General features: G+C 39.8%; 1 protein-coding gene across 1 annotated transcript in view; it reads left to right on the forward strand.

Annotated features, from left to right (window-relative positions):
- Window positions 1-13,648, forward strand: part of cpdp (CPD photolyase) — a 29,457-nt gene extending 15,809 nt beyond the window's left edge. The window contains exons 7-10 of the mRNA XM_072572376.1: window positions 4,644-4,796; window positions 6,982-7,103; window positions 10,433-10,592; window positions 11,455-13,648. Of these exons, the coding sequence (XP_072428477.1) occupies window positions 4,644-4,796; window positions 6,982-7,103; window positions 10,433-10,592; window positions 11,455-11,597 (578 nt within the window). The 3' untranslated portion in view covers window positions 11,598-13,648. The remainder of the gene's footprint in view (window positions 1-4,643; window positions 4,797-6,981; window positions 7,104-10,432; window positions 10,593-11,454) is intronic.
- The last annotated feature ends 1,637 nt before the right edge of the window (window positions 13,649-15,285 follow it).

Below are 15,285 nucleotides of genomic sequence, written 5' to 3' on the forward strand. Positions count from 1 at the left end.
TCTATAATGAGGTGACCAGAACTGAATACAATATTCCAAGTCTGGTCTAATCAATGCTCTACAAAGCTGAAGCATAACCTTGCAGCTTTAAACTCAATCCCTCTGCTAATGAAAGCCAATACACCATACACGTTCTTAAAAACCCTATCATCGTGGGTGGCGACTTTGGACAAAAGACCCCAAGATCCCTCTTTTCCTCCGCACTGCCAATAAACCTGCCTTTAACTCTGTATTCAAATTTGACATTCCAAAGTGAAAGACTTCACACTTTTCCAGGTTGAACTCCATCTGCCATTTATCAGCATAGTTCTGCATCCTGTCAATGTCCTGTTGCAACCTCTAAAAGCCCTCCACACTATCCACTCCACCAACCTTCATGCCATCGGCAAACTTACTAACCCACCTTTCCACTTCCTCACCCAAGTCATTTATAAAAATCACAAACAACAGAGGTCCCAGAACCGATCCCTGTGGAACACCACTGGTCATCAAGCTCCACACTGAATACTTTCCATCTACCATCACCCTCTGTTTTGTATTGGCCAGCCACTTCTGTATCCAGACAGCCAGATTTCCCTGGGTCCCATGCCTCCTTACTTTCTGAATGAGCCTACCATGGGGAACCTGATCAAATGCGTTGCCAAAATCCACGTACACCACATCAACTGCGCTACCTTCATCAACGTGTTTTGTCACATCCTTAAAGAATTTAGTAAGGTATGTGAGGCATGGCCAGCCCCTCACAAAGCCATGCTGACTATCTGTCATCAAACTATGGTTTTGCAAGTAATCATAAATCCTGTCTCTCAGAATCCTCTCCAATACTTTGCCCATCACTGACGTAAAACTGGTCTATAATTCCCAGGATTATCCCTATTCCCTTTTTTGAACAAGGCAATAACATTTGCCACCTTCCAATCATCTGGCACTACTCCAGTGGACAGTGAGGATGCAAAGATCATCGCCAAAGGTGCAGCAATCTCTTCCCTCGCTTCCTGTAGTAATGTTGGGTATATCCCATCTGGCACAGGGGATTTATCTGTACTTATGTTTTTCAAGATTTTCAGCACATCCTCCTTCCTAACGTCAGCCTGTTCTAGCATATCAGTCTGTTTCACGCTGTCCTCAGAAATATCAAGGTGCCTCTCAGTAGTGAACACTAAAGCAAAGTATTCATTAAGGATCTCCCCTATTCCATCTGACTCCAGGCGCAAGTTCCCCCCACCATCCCTGATCAGCCCTACCTTCACTCTAGCCATCCTCATATTTCACATATAAGTGTAGAATGTCTTAGGGTTTTCTTTAATCCTAGCCACTAAAGCTTTTTCATGCTCCCTTCTAGTTCTCCTAAATCCATTCTTCAGTTCTTTCTGGCTACATTGTAACTCTCTAGAGCCCTGTCTGATCCTTACTCCTCAACCTTAAATAAGCGTCCTTTTTTTTCTTGACTAGATGTTCCACATCCCTGGTCACCTAAGCTTCTTTCAATGTACCATTGATTCCTTGCCTCAGTGGGACCAACCTGTCCAGCATTATCAGCATGTGCTTCCGAACCAGCCTCCATATTTCTGTTGTGCATTTCCATGAGAACATCTGTTCCCGACTTAGGTGCCCAATAGCATTGTAATTCCTCCTCCCCCAACTAAATACTTTCCCATGCCATCTGCTCATATCCCTCTCCACGAGTATGGTAAATGTCATGGAGTTGCGATCACTGTCACTGAAATGCGGTCCCACCAAGACATCTGACATCTGGTATAGTTCGTTGCCAAGCACCAAATCCAACATTGCCTCCCTCCCAGTCGGCCTATCTACATATTGCATCAGGAACCCTTCCTGGACACACCTAACAAAAACTGCTCCATTCAAGCTAGTTGAAGTAAGTAGGTTCCAGTCAATATTAGGGAAGTTAAAGTTGCCCATCACAAAAACCCTGTTACTTCTGCTCTTTTCCAAAATCTGCATTGCCTCTAATGGTGTGTAAGGTAGAATTCCTCATTCCTGTTATGTGACCTATATCACATTCTCTCCTTATGCTCAAAACGCTTTATAATATCTAGCTTCTCTTCCAGTGTTACAGCTTTTCTTTTGCATTCACCACCTGCAATTGTATCACCAGGACACTTCTTGCTAAAATTCTTGTCACTATGCCCTTCCATTTTTGCACGAAAAAAAATGTAGGAGTAGATTGTGTGTTATGCAGATACAAGAACAAATTAGAAAGGCATATGTAATGCAGTCCTGTAGGAATTATAGAGAGTTTACACAGGAAATAGACAAGAATATTCTTGTCTCAGAGGGAGAGCAATGAACCTTCAACAGTTTAATTTTTGAGATGAAGCTGCTCAATGTACTGTACCTCTCACATGCTCTGATGGCAGCTGACATTGGCCATGCGCAGAATGAAGTATGCAAAACGATCGCCACTGGAATTGAGAACAGAAATAAGCATTCTCGAAAATACCGTTCCCTAATTCTTCAGTGACATTGCAGGCAAATTGCACTGCCAAAAAGTCACTTCATACGAGAACTATCTGAACAAGTGAATTGAGTGGCAAAGTATGGAAAATGGAACATCACGTCAGAAAATTTGAGATCTTCCATTTTGGCAGGAAGAGTAAAAGAGCAGCCTATTGCCTAAATGGTGAGAGATTGCAGAATACTGAGATACAGAGGGTGCGAGGTATCCTTGCAGAGAAATCACAAAAATTTAATATGGATGGACAGAAAGCAATTAGGAAAGCTAAGAGAATGTTAGCATTTATCACGAGGATAATTGAATATGAAAGTAAGTAGGTAATGCTTCATTTTATGCATGGCACTGATAAAACTACATCTGGAATACTGTGCACATTATTAGATATCATATTTAAGGAAGGACATAGATGCATGAGAGGTAGTTTGGGGAGTGGTTACTACACTAGTACCTGGAATTGGGTGTGGTCTTATGAGGAATGCTTGAGCTATGTAGTCATGTATGCACTGGGATTTAGGAGATTTTGATGTGACTTGATTGAAACATACAGGATCCTAAAGGGGTCTTGACAGAGTGTTTACTCATAGTAAGAGAGTTCCAAAGACACATGAGAATCAGGTGAAAAACAAATTCACCTCATTTGTGTTTTAGAACAGTTCTCTTAGTTCTGAGAAGCCAGTAAAAGCAGAGTCCTTGAATATTTTTAAGGCAGAAGCGGATAGATTCTTGTTTAGCAAGGGGATGAAAGGTGATCAGAGGTAAGCAGATTTGAGGCCACAATCAGAAATGCCATGATATTATTGAATTACAGTACAACTCAAAAGAGCTGAATAGCCTAGTGCTGCTTCTAATTTGTATGTTCAGCAACTTTGATTCATTCCTCTCTTTATATCCAGGTCATTAATATAGATTGTAAATGGTTGAGCCCCATAACTGCTCTTTGCAGCACTCCATAAATTACATGTTTGCCAATTTGTGAATGCCCTATTGATGTTAACTCTTTGCTTCCTGTCTGTCTATATTAATATACGACCTCCAATTCCATAAGTACTTAACTTGCCTAATAAGCTTTTATGTTCCATCTTATTAAATGCCTTTTGGAAATCGCTGTATACTACATCTACTATGAGCCTATTATCTACATTACTAAACCCTCAAATATCTCCCATGATTTTTTCAAATACAAGTTCCCTTTTGTAAAACCACATTGACTTTCTCTGATTGCAGTCACACTGTCCAATATTTGATAACACAAACAAAGAAAAAATCAAAGAGATTGCAATATGTAATCACTCTGTGACCTGAAATTAAAACGTATGTTCTGAGGGTCACTCGACCCAAAACATTAACTCTGATTTCTGTCCACAGATGCTGCCAGACCTGCTGAGCTTTTGCAGCAATCTTTATTTTTGTTTCTTTTGCGCTTGGCCGTGCTGCACTCCATGTTTGCTTAGATCAATGGATTGGTATCAGAAAACTGCTTTATTTTAGATGCAGAATAATGACTAGTTAAATCTGAACATAATCTCTCTGATGCCCATTCCTCCTTTATGAATTAGAAGCATAACTTTCAACATCATACTATCCCTGTTATTTGCCTCACTTAACTAATTCTGGTTAGTCTCATTACTGATGCTGACCTGCTATCTTCAGGCAAAGTCCATACTCTCTTAAATCCAACAATCTTGCTACTCTTTTTCTTCATTACCGGATCTTGCAGAAAACCAATCTGAAAATATTGGTTTTTGTTCTCCCTTGCTTGCCAGTGAATCTAAGCACTGCCGTGTAACCCTTATTTGGGGATCCGTGTAGATTTAATGCATATTTCTCATTTGTCAATTAAATTATGTCCATGTCAAATTAATTTAGCATTTTTGATAGAAGTCATATTATTGTTTATCCTAGGGAAAATGGTCATAAATTGTCAAACATTTTAATTGGAATTGAACAGAATATAGCTATATAGATAGGATAATGAATAGGGACCAAATTTATTTGTTTGAATTAGAATGATATAAGTAGATTAAAGGTGGGTGTGCAGGGTAAGTGCAAAGAAATAGAAATTTCAAGTTTTGAGTTGGCAACTAGTATTGGTTTATCAAACTGAATGCCATTTTTGGAATAATACCTTTGGTGATTTTGAGGGTATCTCGATCTCTTTTTGAAGGTCAGGTTTCAGTTCAGCGAACCGTTCTGGAGATAAAGAAATACCGCAACAAGTTTAAGGACAGTGTGGACAGTTACATTGAAGAAGCTGTAGTGCGACGGGAGCTGGCAGACAATTTTTGTTTTTACAATAAACAATATGACAAGATTGAAGGTGAGGAGTAGCTTTGTTCTGTTTTAACTAAAGTATGAATAATGGTTGCTCTCTCAATGCTAGCTTTTTTGTTTTTCAATCTTAGAATATTTTTATAATTATTTTAATTTTAGTTAAATAAGAACTTAAAAATCTTAATCTAGCAGATCCATGGAATTGAATGTAATGTGCTCTCTCTTTTGATGTTGATTTGCTGTAGTGCACTCCGAAGAAAGGACCCGTATGTGTGGAATCTTAATCCCAGTTTCCCAGTAGCAGTTGTTCAAATGGACATTTATAAATATTCAGATACTTAAATAGCTTTGCACCAACGAGATTTTGCTGTTTAATGTTTACTTAGGTTTCAGGATGAATGGGTTCGACGAAATTTAACAAGGTTCAATTTTTTAAAATTTTAATCAGGGTGTACTTAATGTAATCTAACATTTTCACTTGACAGCCTGGGCAAGGAATCTGCCACTGCTTTCCTGATGCATAAACTACCCCAGGACTTGCTTATAAGAAAAGATCACAAAAGATGGAGGTTAAACACTTTCTCTTTATGGGAACAGGAGGATGATCCTCCTGGGCCATAGAAGGTATTTTCAGCCTCCTCTGGCCCAGCCTACACCTGTGTCTCTCCTACATCAAGACCCTCTGGGATCGTGCTCACCACACTTACCCAAGTGCCAGAAATCAATTCTTGGTTCTCTGATTTCTTCTTATCCCAGAGGCAAATGGCCTCCTCTTGTTCAATTGCAGACAGTGAGTAAACCAGGGCATCATAATGACATATCCGTTAAAATCAACATAGTTATCATTTTTAACTGTAAATCCATTTGCATTTGTTGTGACCAGGATGGGAGGACTGCACTGTCTAGCTCCACTACTCCAGGGTCACAACATAAATTTGATTAAGAATCTTAATCTAGCAGGTTCCAAATGTAGCAAATCATATGCTGTCTTTGTATTAGACTTAAAAGATCCATCAACTAAATTACATTATTAAATATGAAAATGTTTTATTATAAAGCAAAACATATCAATAATGCTAAACTAGTTAACACAGTCTTTAATGTGAAAATGGAAGTGTTCATTCCTCTCTAAATAACTCCAGTGAAACATAGAAACACACAGACACATGCACACCAGGTAGAGAGATAAAATGGATTATTCTTTGCAGAAAACACCTTTAGGGAAAACACCTTTTGGCCAATAAGACTTAGTTCTTGCAGGCAAATGGGACCAGATGTGAACGTTCTGATGAACATTCTGTAATGTGTACATGAGCGGCACGGTGGCACAGTGGTTAGCACTGCTGCCTCACAGCGCCAGAGACCCGGGTTCAATTCCTGCCTCAGGCGACTGACCGTGTGGAGTTTGCACGTTCTCCCCGTGTCTGCGTGGGTTTCCTCCGGGTGCTCCGGTTTCCTCCCACAGTCCAAAGATGTGCAGGTCAGGTGAATTGGCCATGCTAAATTGCCCATAGTGTTTGTTAAGGGGTAGATGTAGGGGTATGGGTGGGTTGTACTTCGGCGGGGCGGTGTGGACTTGTTGGGCCGAAGGGCCTGTTTCCATACTGTAAGTAATCTAATCTAATCTAATCTAAAAAAAAATGAGTGTTACCAAACATAAGTCCCTTGGATCTTGGCAGACATTGCTTAGGAAAGACAGTAGCAGAAGTCTTGCAGTCACTCTTCAAAAGGGCAGTCAGGTTTGACGCTGGATTCACAACAAAGGTGCTTCAAGAACAGGAGGTACAACTGAACAACTTGGTCTTTTTACAAACATCCCTCTGCCTGACCAATTGAACATCTAAACACAGTCTCCAAGCCTTCAAACAGAAACGCTTTAAACCCCAGTCATCTTAAACCCCAGTCTAGACTTTTTAGTCTAGCGCCTTCACCAAAGTAAATTCAGGCAACCAAGACCAGCAACTATCTGGAAACATGTAGTTTCTGAGAGATGCCTTGTTTAAAAGAAAAATATCCAATGTATCTTTTTTCTAAGTTATCAAAAAATTTGGTTGCCTTTATAATCCTTCAAAGTCAGCATGACAAAAAAATTAAATGTGAAGTCATAATCATAATACATTTGAAATACCTTATGTTATCTTTTAAGAAATTGAATATTTAGTGATTCTTAGGAATTTTGCAGATAGTTAAATCTGAGCATTGGTTATCCTCGAGTTATTTGTTTCTTTCAGGTGCTTCTGACTGGGCCCAGAAAACTTTGAAGATGCACAGCAAAGACCAACGCCAGTATCTTTATACACTGAAAGAACTGGAAGACGGGCGAACACATGATTCCTTGTGGAATGCAGCACAGGTGTGTACAGACACTAGCAATGTTTCCTCTCTATTTTTCTTTAGTTGGGTTACAAACTTTTCTAAGCATTCATGACTTGCGTTTTGATGCAAATTTCTTTGAAAGAATTGATAAAAGTGGCCAGTTTATGGCAAAAATGGTTTGATTTCCAGATCATTAGAAACTGGATATATAAGTGAGATACACATTGGTATCTTGCAAATGTAGCAAATGATGCTGACCTATGTAGGAGTTGCCTAGAAATTTCTTTTGAAGTTGTACTCAGTGCCCCTGGAGAAAATGGGAGGAGGAATCAGGGGAATGATCAATTGGATTGGCAGATGATTATCATTGCTCCTCAGAAGATCTAGGCCAATAGACCACTGTTACTATCACAGTATGTCCTATCCTACCAACAGGAAAGGCCCTCCAGAAGTTCTACACACTGTGTACACTTAGAAAGGAATTGCCTTGAGAGTTCTCAAAGTTGACATCTCAAGGAAGCAGGAAGTTTGCCCAAGTTTGACCTGACAAGTATTGTCTACCAAGACTCCCTGCCCCTTAACCTATAACTCAGTATATCTCTGTGCAGAACACCAATTGGAAGAAACACTTAGGGACAGAGAATGCAGCCTAGGTTGGGGACTTCCATGTCCCTCATCAAAAATGGCTCAAAAGCATTACGCAGACCAAACTGACTAAAGAACTAAAGTACGAAAGAATGCAGATGTTAAAGTGGGTCAGTGGCAGGTAGTTTGAGAGCCAATAAGTAAGAGAAACTTGACTGATGTCATCCTCACCAATTTGCATATCACAAATGCATTTATCCGTGATAGTTATTGGTTATAGCGATAATCAAACACTCCTTATAGTGTTCCATTTGCTCAAGCGGATACTCTCCATTTAATTGCATGACACGATCACTAAATGGAATAGATTTTGAACAGATCTAGCAACCCAAAACTGGGCACCTGTGAGGTGCTGTGGGCTATCAAAAGGGACAGAATTGGACTCAACCACAAGCTGAAACCGTGTCCTTGCATATCCCCACTCTACCATTACCATCAAGCTGAGGGTCAATCCTGATTCATTGAAGAGTAGAGGAGGACATGCCAGAAACAGGACCACATATATCTAAAAAGGAGATGTCAACCTGGGTGAACCTTCAACACAGAATACTCACCTACAGTAGAAACAGCATGCAATAGACAGGACTAAGCAATCTCACTACCAACAATCTGATCTAAGCACTACAGTCTTTCTGTATCCAGTTGTGAATGATGGTAAACATTGAACAACAAAAGGAAGTGGATGTTTCACAAATAATTCTATCCTTAGTGATGGGGAAGCTCAGAACATCAGTGCAAATGACAATAATGAAGCATTTGCATCCATCTTCAGGCAGAACTGCCAAGTGAATGATCCACCTTCAGGTTTCTTCTTTATGGCTGTAGCACTACAGATACCAGTCTTCATGCAGTTCAATCCACTCCTTGTAACATCAAGAAACAGCTGAAGACATTGGATAGGGGAATGGTTGTGGGTCCAAATAACATTCCAGCAAAAGTATTGAATATTTGTTCTACAGAACTAACTGCACCACTTGTCAAAATGTTCCAGTGCAGCTACAATACTGGCACCACCTTGGCAATGTAGAAAATTGCGCTAGTATGTCCTCTCCACCAAAAGTGGGAAATGTCCAACCTCTCAATTTCTGTGGACTCCCTATTATTAGCAAAGCAATGGAAGGCTTCATCAAGCTGCACTTCCTCAGCTGCTCATTGACTTTCAGTTTGTTCTGCCAGGATCACCCAGCTCCTAATCCTATTACAGGCTTGGTTCAAATTTGGACAGGAAAACTGAACTGCAAGATGTAAAGAGAGGGTGACTGTACTTAAGTTCGAGGCAGAGTATGACTGTGTCTGTGTGCAGCATCAAGGAACTTGTGCAAAACTGAATTTGTGGTGAGGGGGTGAACTCCCCATTGGTTAGAGTTAAACACACTGCTAAAGTTAAATAGGTAATTGTGGTTGTTGATAGTTAATCATCTCAGTCCCATGACATCACCAAGAGTTCTTCAGGGTAATATCCTCACCCCATTACCTTCCATTGCTTCATCAATGACATTCCCTCCTCCACAAAGTCAAAAATGGAGATGTTCACTGATGATTGCAAAATTCAACACTATATGCAACTTCTCAGCCTGTCTCCATGGCTGACAGATGGCAAGTAAAACTCATGCCGCATAAATGTCAGATACTGACCATTTCCAACAGTAGACTCTAACCAAAACAGAAATAGCTGGAGAACTAACCTCTCAAGAAGGGTCGCTGGCCCCAAAATGTTGACTGTTATCTCACCTGCTGTCAGACCTGCTGAATTTCTATAGCTGTTTCTGTTTTTGTTTCAGAAATCCAACCGCACTTCTTTCCTTTTTGTTTAGAAAATCTAACCATCTAATCGTGTTTAGTGGCATCAGTATCAACTAAACCCCCTCCTATTCATCTGGGAAATTATCATTGACCAGAAACAGAACTGTCTAAACTAAAGACTGAAGAACAGGTCAGAAGCTGGGTTTTCTGCAGTGGGTAATTCACCACCTTTCAACTCCCCAAAGCCTGTCCACCACTTACAAGGCACAATTTGGGAGTGTGTTGAAATACTCGCTATTTGCCTGGATGAGTGCAGCTCCAACAACTGGACACCATTCAGGTCAAAGCAGCCAGCTTGATTTACTAACTACTTTCAACACAGGTGCACAGTAGCAGCACAGTGTCCCATCTATAAGATGCACTGCAGCAGCAAGTCACCATGGCTGCTTCAAACACCTTCTGAATCTGCGATACCTACCACTTAGAATGTACTAGGTCAGCAGATGTTTGGGAATACCATCACCCGCAATGTTCCCCTCCAAGCCACACCCTGTCCTGATTTGGAATTATTTTGCCTTTCCTTTACTGTCACAGGGTCAAATTTGAGGTGGACTGTAGAAGTTCAAGGAGATAGATCATGGCCAGCTTACCAAGGGCAATTAGTGACATGAAATGAATGCTGGCCTGGCCAGTAATGTCCACCTCCTGTGAATAAGTGAGAAAAACCTATGATTATGTTTAAGGTTAAAATACTGATGCTTGTGAATCAGTTCTGAAAACAAGACATCAGTATTCAATAATTCTAGAAATTTCAGATATCAACCTGTTAAAAGACACTAAATAGGAAAACCCATTCAAATTATCTTGACTGTTTTGTCCAGAAGTAACATGTATGCCTATTCTGCCTGCCACTCCTAGCTGTCTTTCTGTAAAATGCAGTAATTTCAGCTGCAACATTTTTGTTATCATTCAATGTAGCTTCAGATGATCCATGAGGGGAAGATGCATGGTTTTCTTCGAATGTACTGGGCTAAAAAGATTCTGGAATGGACTACTTCTCCTGAGGAAGCCTTGCAGTTCTCCATCTACCTGAACGATCGCTATGAACTGGATGGCAGAGATCCAAATGGATACGTAGGTAAGCACAAATTTGCTTTTATATTTATCTAAAATTTTGTGCTGCATACATACCTTATGCCTCTACATAAATATTAGTGCACAAACCAGTTAAAAATAAATTATTAGACCATTTATAGTCCCTTTAACCACTTTTAATGCTGCCTTATTCCATTGTGCTCTGTTCTTCGATTCCTCCATCCCTTACCTTAATATTGCAAAAAGGGAATCTCTGCTGATTGGTGGAATCTATTACAGTGGGTAGGCATTGAAGTGTACTGATGAAAAAAATCATCTGGTATTTTCAAGTGCCACTTAGCTTTGCAAAGCAAAAACAAAAGTAAATAAATTCATTTTGACATACAGAGGAAGACCTCAAAGAGGCCAAGTCATCTGACATATTTAAAGTGGATCTGCTCCTGACAAGGTTGCATTACATTTATCCATTCCAAGCTACACTGGAAGAGACAGATTTCTAATACATAAAGCCATGCATTTCATGCATATGGCAAAGTATGTTACCAAGGAAATGCTAATTTCCCATCTAATCTAGAAGCTTCAATGGCATGAAAGTAAGGTACCTAGCACTTTCGAAACAGGTTCTGGTCTAAAATCTGATCCTGGTAGTAATGCTGCACCTATATTACACTGTTAACGCACTAAAATCACCATCCTTCTTTATTCCCTTTAATCTCTGACCTGAAATATAATCGTCCTGTTTCAGTTTGACAGCATCTGTTAAATATTACACTATTTCATCATTGAAATCTTGGTGACTGCCAACAAGTAAAACTAGTGCCCAAAAATGCAATTTCCTGATGAACCATCACTTTTCTGCCAACAATTATTTACTATTCATTTCTGATCAGCATTTTCTCTTATAGGTTGCATGTGGTCAATCTGTGGAATCCACGACCAAGGCTGGAAAGAGCGACCTGTTTTTGGCAAGATTCGCTACATGAATTATAATGGCTGTAAGAGGAAATTTGACATTGGTCAGTTCGAAAGAAAATACAGTTACAATTAGTTTAGAAATCCATTGTAAGTCAGTGTGCATCCTTTCATAAAATTGAATATTATGGATGTCTTTGTTCCATTTTATGGCAAATTCAGGGTGTGTGTGGGGTCTAGAAGATAGATTTAGAAAGATAATCTTAAATAAAATCAAGAAAATCTCATTTGAGTACTCATAATACAGGCTTTGTATCATCTATCCTGTTATACACAAAACTCCCCTTATTCTCACTTAATTTTTTGAATGAAGCTCCTGGATCCACAAAAGCAACAGAGAAATATTCTAGAATCTCTACTACTACTAGCCATGGCCAGTCTTGCTTTCCTCTTGATGCTTTCTTCAATTTTAGTTTTGCCAGAATTATGACATTGCTTCAATGTATTTAGATTAGATTACTTACAGTGTGGAAACAGGCCCTTCGGCCCAACAAGTCCACACCGCCCCGCCGAAGCGTAACCCACCCATACCCCTACATCTACATTTACCCCTTACCTAACACTATGGGCAATTTAGCATGGCCAATTCACCTGGCCTGCACATCTTTGGACTGTGGGAGGAAACCCACGCAGACACGGGGAGAACGTGCAAACTCCACACAGTGAGTCGCCTGAGGCGGGAATTGAACCCGGGTCTCAGGCACTGTGAGGCAGCAGTGCTAACCACTGTGCCACCGTGCCGCCCACATATTGTGATGCAATATATGTTTAAAGCTATATAGAACATATTCCACTGTGACTATTGAGTTATTCTTGCTAAAGGCTTCTGCTGTCCATTGCTGGCTGCCAGTAATGTAAATGGAGCATCTGTGATCTTAACCAAATAATTTTAAAGATAAAGCAAGGCTAAAGGAAATAGGTAATTACAGCTCAGTTTTTAGCCCTAGGTTGGACAAATGGAGTTTTGCACCATTGTACACAATGCCAGTTTCCTACCTCTATTAACCTGCTCCCCTCAGCCTTTTTCTGAGAGGAGGACAGGGGTGACTGGGCTGCGTGAAAAAGTTGCCCCTTAGGTCTCTTTTATATCTTTTCCCTCTCACCCTAAACCTATGCCTTCTAGTTCTAGACTCCCCGACCCCAGGGAAAAGACTTTGCCTATTTATCCTATCGATGCCCCTCATAATTTTGTAAACCTCTATAAAGGTCACCCCTCAGCCTCCGATGCTTTAGGGAAAATAGCCCCAGCCTATTCAGCCTCTCCCTGTAGTTCAAATCCTCCAACCCTGGCAACATCCTTGTAAATCTTTTCTGAACCTTAGTATATCTTTCCTCAGTTAAGGAACCCAAGTTGTTCATATTATTCCAGCTGGGTATCAGCATTTTCTGATTTATGTACTGGACTTCCAAATCCTAGTGTTCCATTGCTTGCTGCAGTTTTCCTCATTTAAATAATATTCAACTCTTCTATGCTTTCTGCCAAAAAGCATAACCTTGCATTTCCCCCACACTATATACCAGGTACCGAGTTTCTCTCCCCGCCCCCCCCCTCCCCCAACCAAGTCATTAAAAATTTCCATATGCTACTGCAGACTATCATCCTAACCACTTGCCTTCACACCTATTTTTCTTATCTACAAACTTTACTATTGTAGACTCACTTTCCTCATCCAAGTCATTAATATATAATGTAAATAATTGTGGCCAAAGCACTGATCCCTGTGGCAGCCTACTAGTTACAGGTGATCCCTTATCCCAATTCTCTTCCTTATATGAGTTGGCTAATTGTATATCCATGCCAATATATTACCTCCAACACTTATCCTGTTATCCTAATGTGTGGTACCATATCAAATGCCTTCTGAAAATTCAATTATACGACATCCACTGCTTCCCCTTTATCAATCCTGCTCGTTACCTCCTCAAAGAATTCGACTAAGTTTATTAGGCATGCTTTTAACTTTGTGAAGTTATGTTGTTGACTCAGATCACGCATTTCTAAATATTGCTTTTACATCGCTTATATTAGATGCTTGACATTTTCCCAATAATAGATATCGTTAACTGACCTATACTTACCCATTTTGTGTAACCTTGCCATTCCAAATAAAGGAATTACATTAAACAGTTTTCTAGTCCACTAGGTCTTTTCCAGAATATAAGGATTCCTGGAAGATTATTACCAGTGCATTCATTTCTGTAGCCTTTAAGATCATTGGATGTATCACACTGGATCCAGGGGACATATTGTTCATTAACTACATTAGTTTCCAAACACCTTTTCCTCTAGTGGTAGTTATGTTTATTTCCTGCCTTTCTGCCTCTTGAATATGTAATAATTTTGGAATATCTTTAGTCTTTTCTACTATTAAGGACTGATGTAAATCTTTTTGCCAACTCCAATTATACTATAAGAGTCAGTTCATTTTGACTTGTCTACATTTATGACAACTTAACATATCATTTAAAAGATAGTAGCCCTCATAGCACAGCACTTTCAGCTCTGGTAGGTTAGTCTTTAGTGCTGAGGTTTTGGAATGGAACTGAAGTACAAACTCATGAGACCTGTACATTATCAATAGATACAGCTTGCAGTAAATCCTACCCTCAGATTAAGTTGGGTGGTTGACAGGGGTTGAAATGGGAAGAAAAGTGTACGCATTTGAAATAAATACCTTAAACTGCTAGGAACAATTTTTGACTCACAGAGCTAGGATCTCTTCTCATTGTTCCCTTCTAAATTGCCACATTTATATCAGCAACATAACTTGGATTGTACAGAACTTAACATGAAATTTCAGAATGAATTACTGCAGTGGGATTCATTTCAAATTATAGTGTAAACCCAGCTATTTCATAACATTGGAGGGGTTGCTGGCAAGCTTGGGTACTGGCCAAGGCCAAGAATTCAGTGGTGCAAATTATATAGCAATTTAGTCTACTCCACAGCTCATCTCTCTCCACTCCCATTTGTTTTTTTTTCCCCACTTCAGTAATGGCCAATACTGTGAACTCTATAATGCCATCAATTTCCAATCCATTATAAGAATTATTTGTGTAGCAGTACCACCTGTAGCTATTCATGTTATGCTATGCATTATTGATATTATTGTACCAGAGCACACCACAGTAACTCAAATGGAACACTGCATCTGAATAGTTTAAGGAATGCAATACACTGAAAATATTAACCTCAGATTTAGCTGGAGTGCAGCAGTTCAAGAAGGCAGCTGTCCACCACCTTAAAGGACAACCAGGATAAGCAATAGAACATAACAGCGCAGTACAGCCCCTTCAGCCCTCAATGTTGCCCCGACCTGTGAAACAAACTCAGAAGCCCATCTAACATACACAGTTCAGTCTTCATCCATATGACTATCCAATGACCATTTAAATGCCCTTAAAGTTGGCGAATTTACTACTGATGAATAAATGCTGGACAGCTAGCAATGCCCACACGCCATGAATTAATTAAAATAACAATATGTCACTTTTGCATTTTTGAGATTTCCAGTTTCCATGGGTATTTTTAACATTTGATATATACATTCAGTTTTATCAGCTGCTGGGAGTATAAGTGCTACGACATTAATGGAAATGTCAGAGCTTTCCTGTGGTACACAGCGAACAGGATTATGAACTAAATTGCAATAAATGGACTGTTCTTGAAACTAAGTGACTGTTGAAATCAGCCAAAAGTGTCTTTAGCTGCTCCCAACTCTTGTTCACCTGTCACCGTGTTTACTAACCTAAATTAGCCCCCA

The sequence above is a fragment of the Chiloscyllium punctatum genome, chromosome 6 (genome assembly GCF_047496795.1).
Source record: "Chiloscyllium punctatum isolate Juve2018m chromosome 6, sChiPun1.3, whole genome shotgun sequence".
Taxonomy (NCBI): Eukaryota; Metazoa; Chordata; class Chondrichthyes; order Orectolobiformes; family Hemiscylliidae; genus Chiloscyllium; species Chiloscyllium punctatum.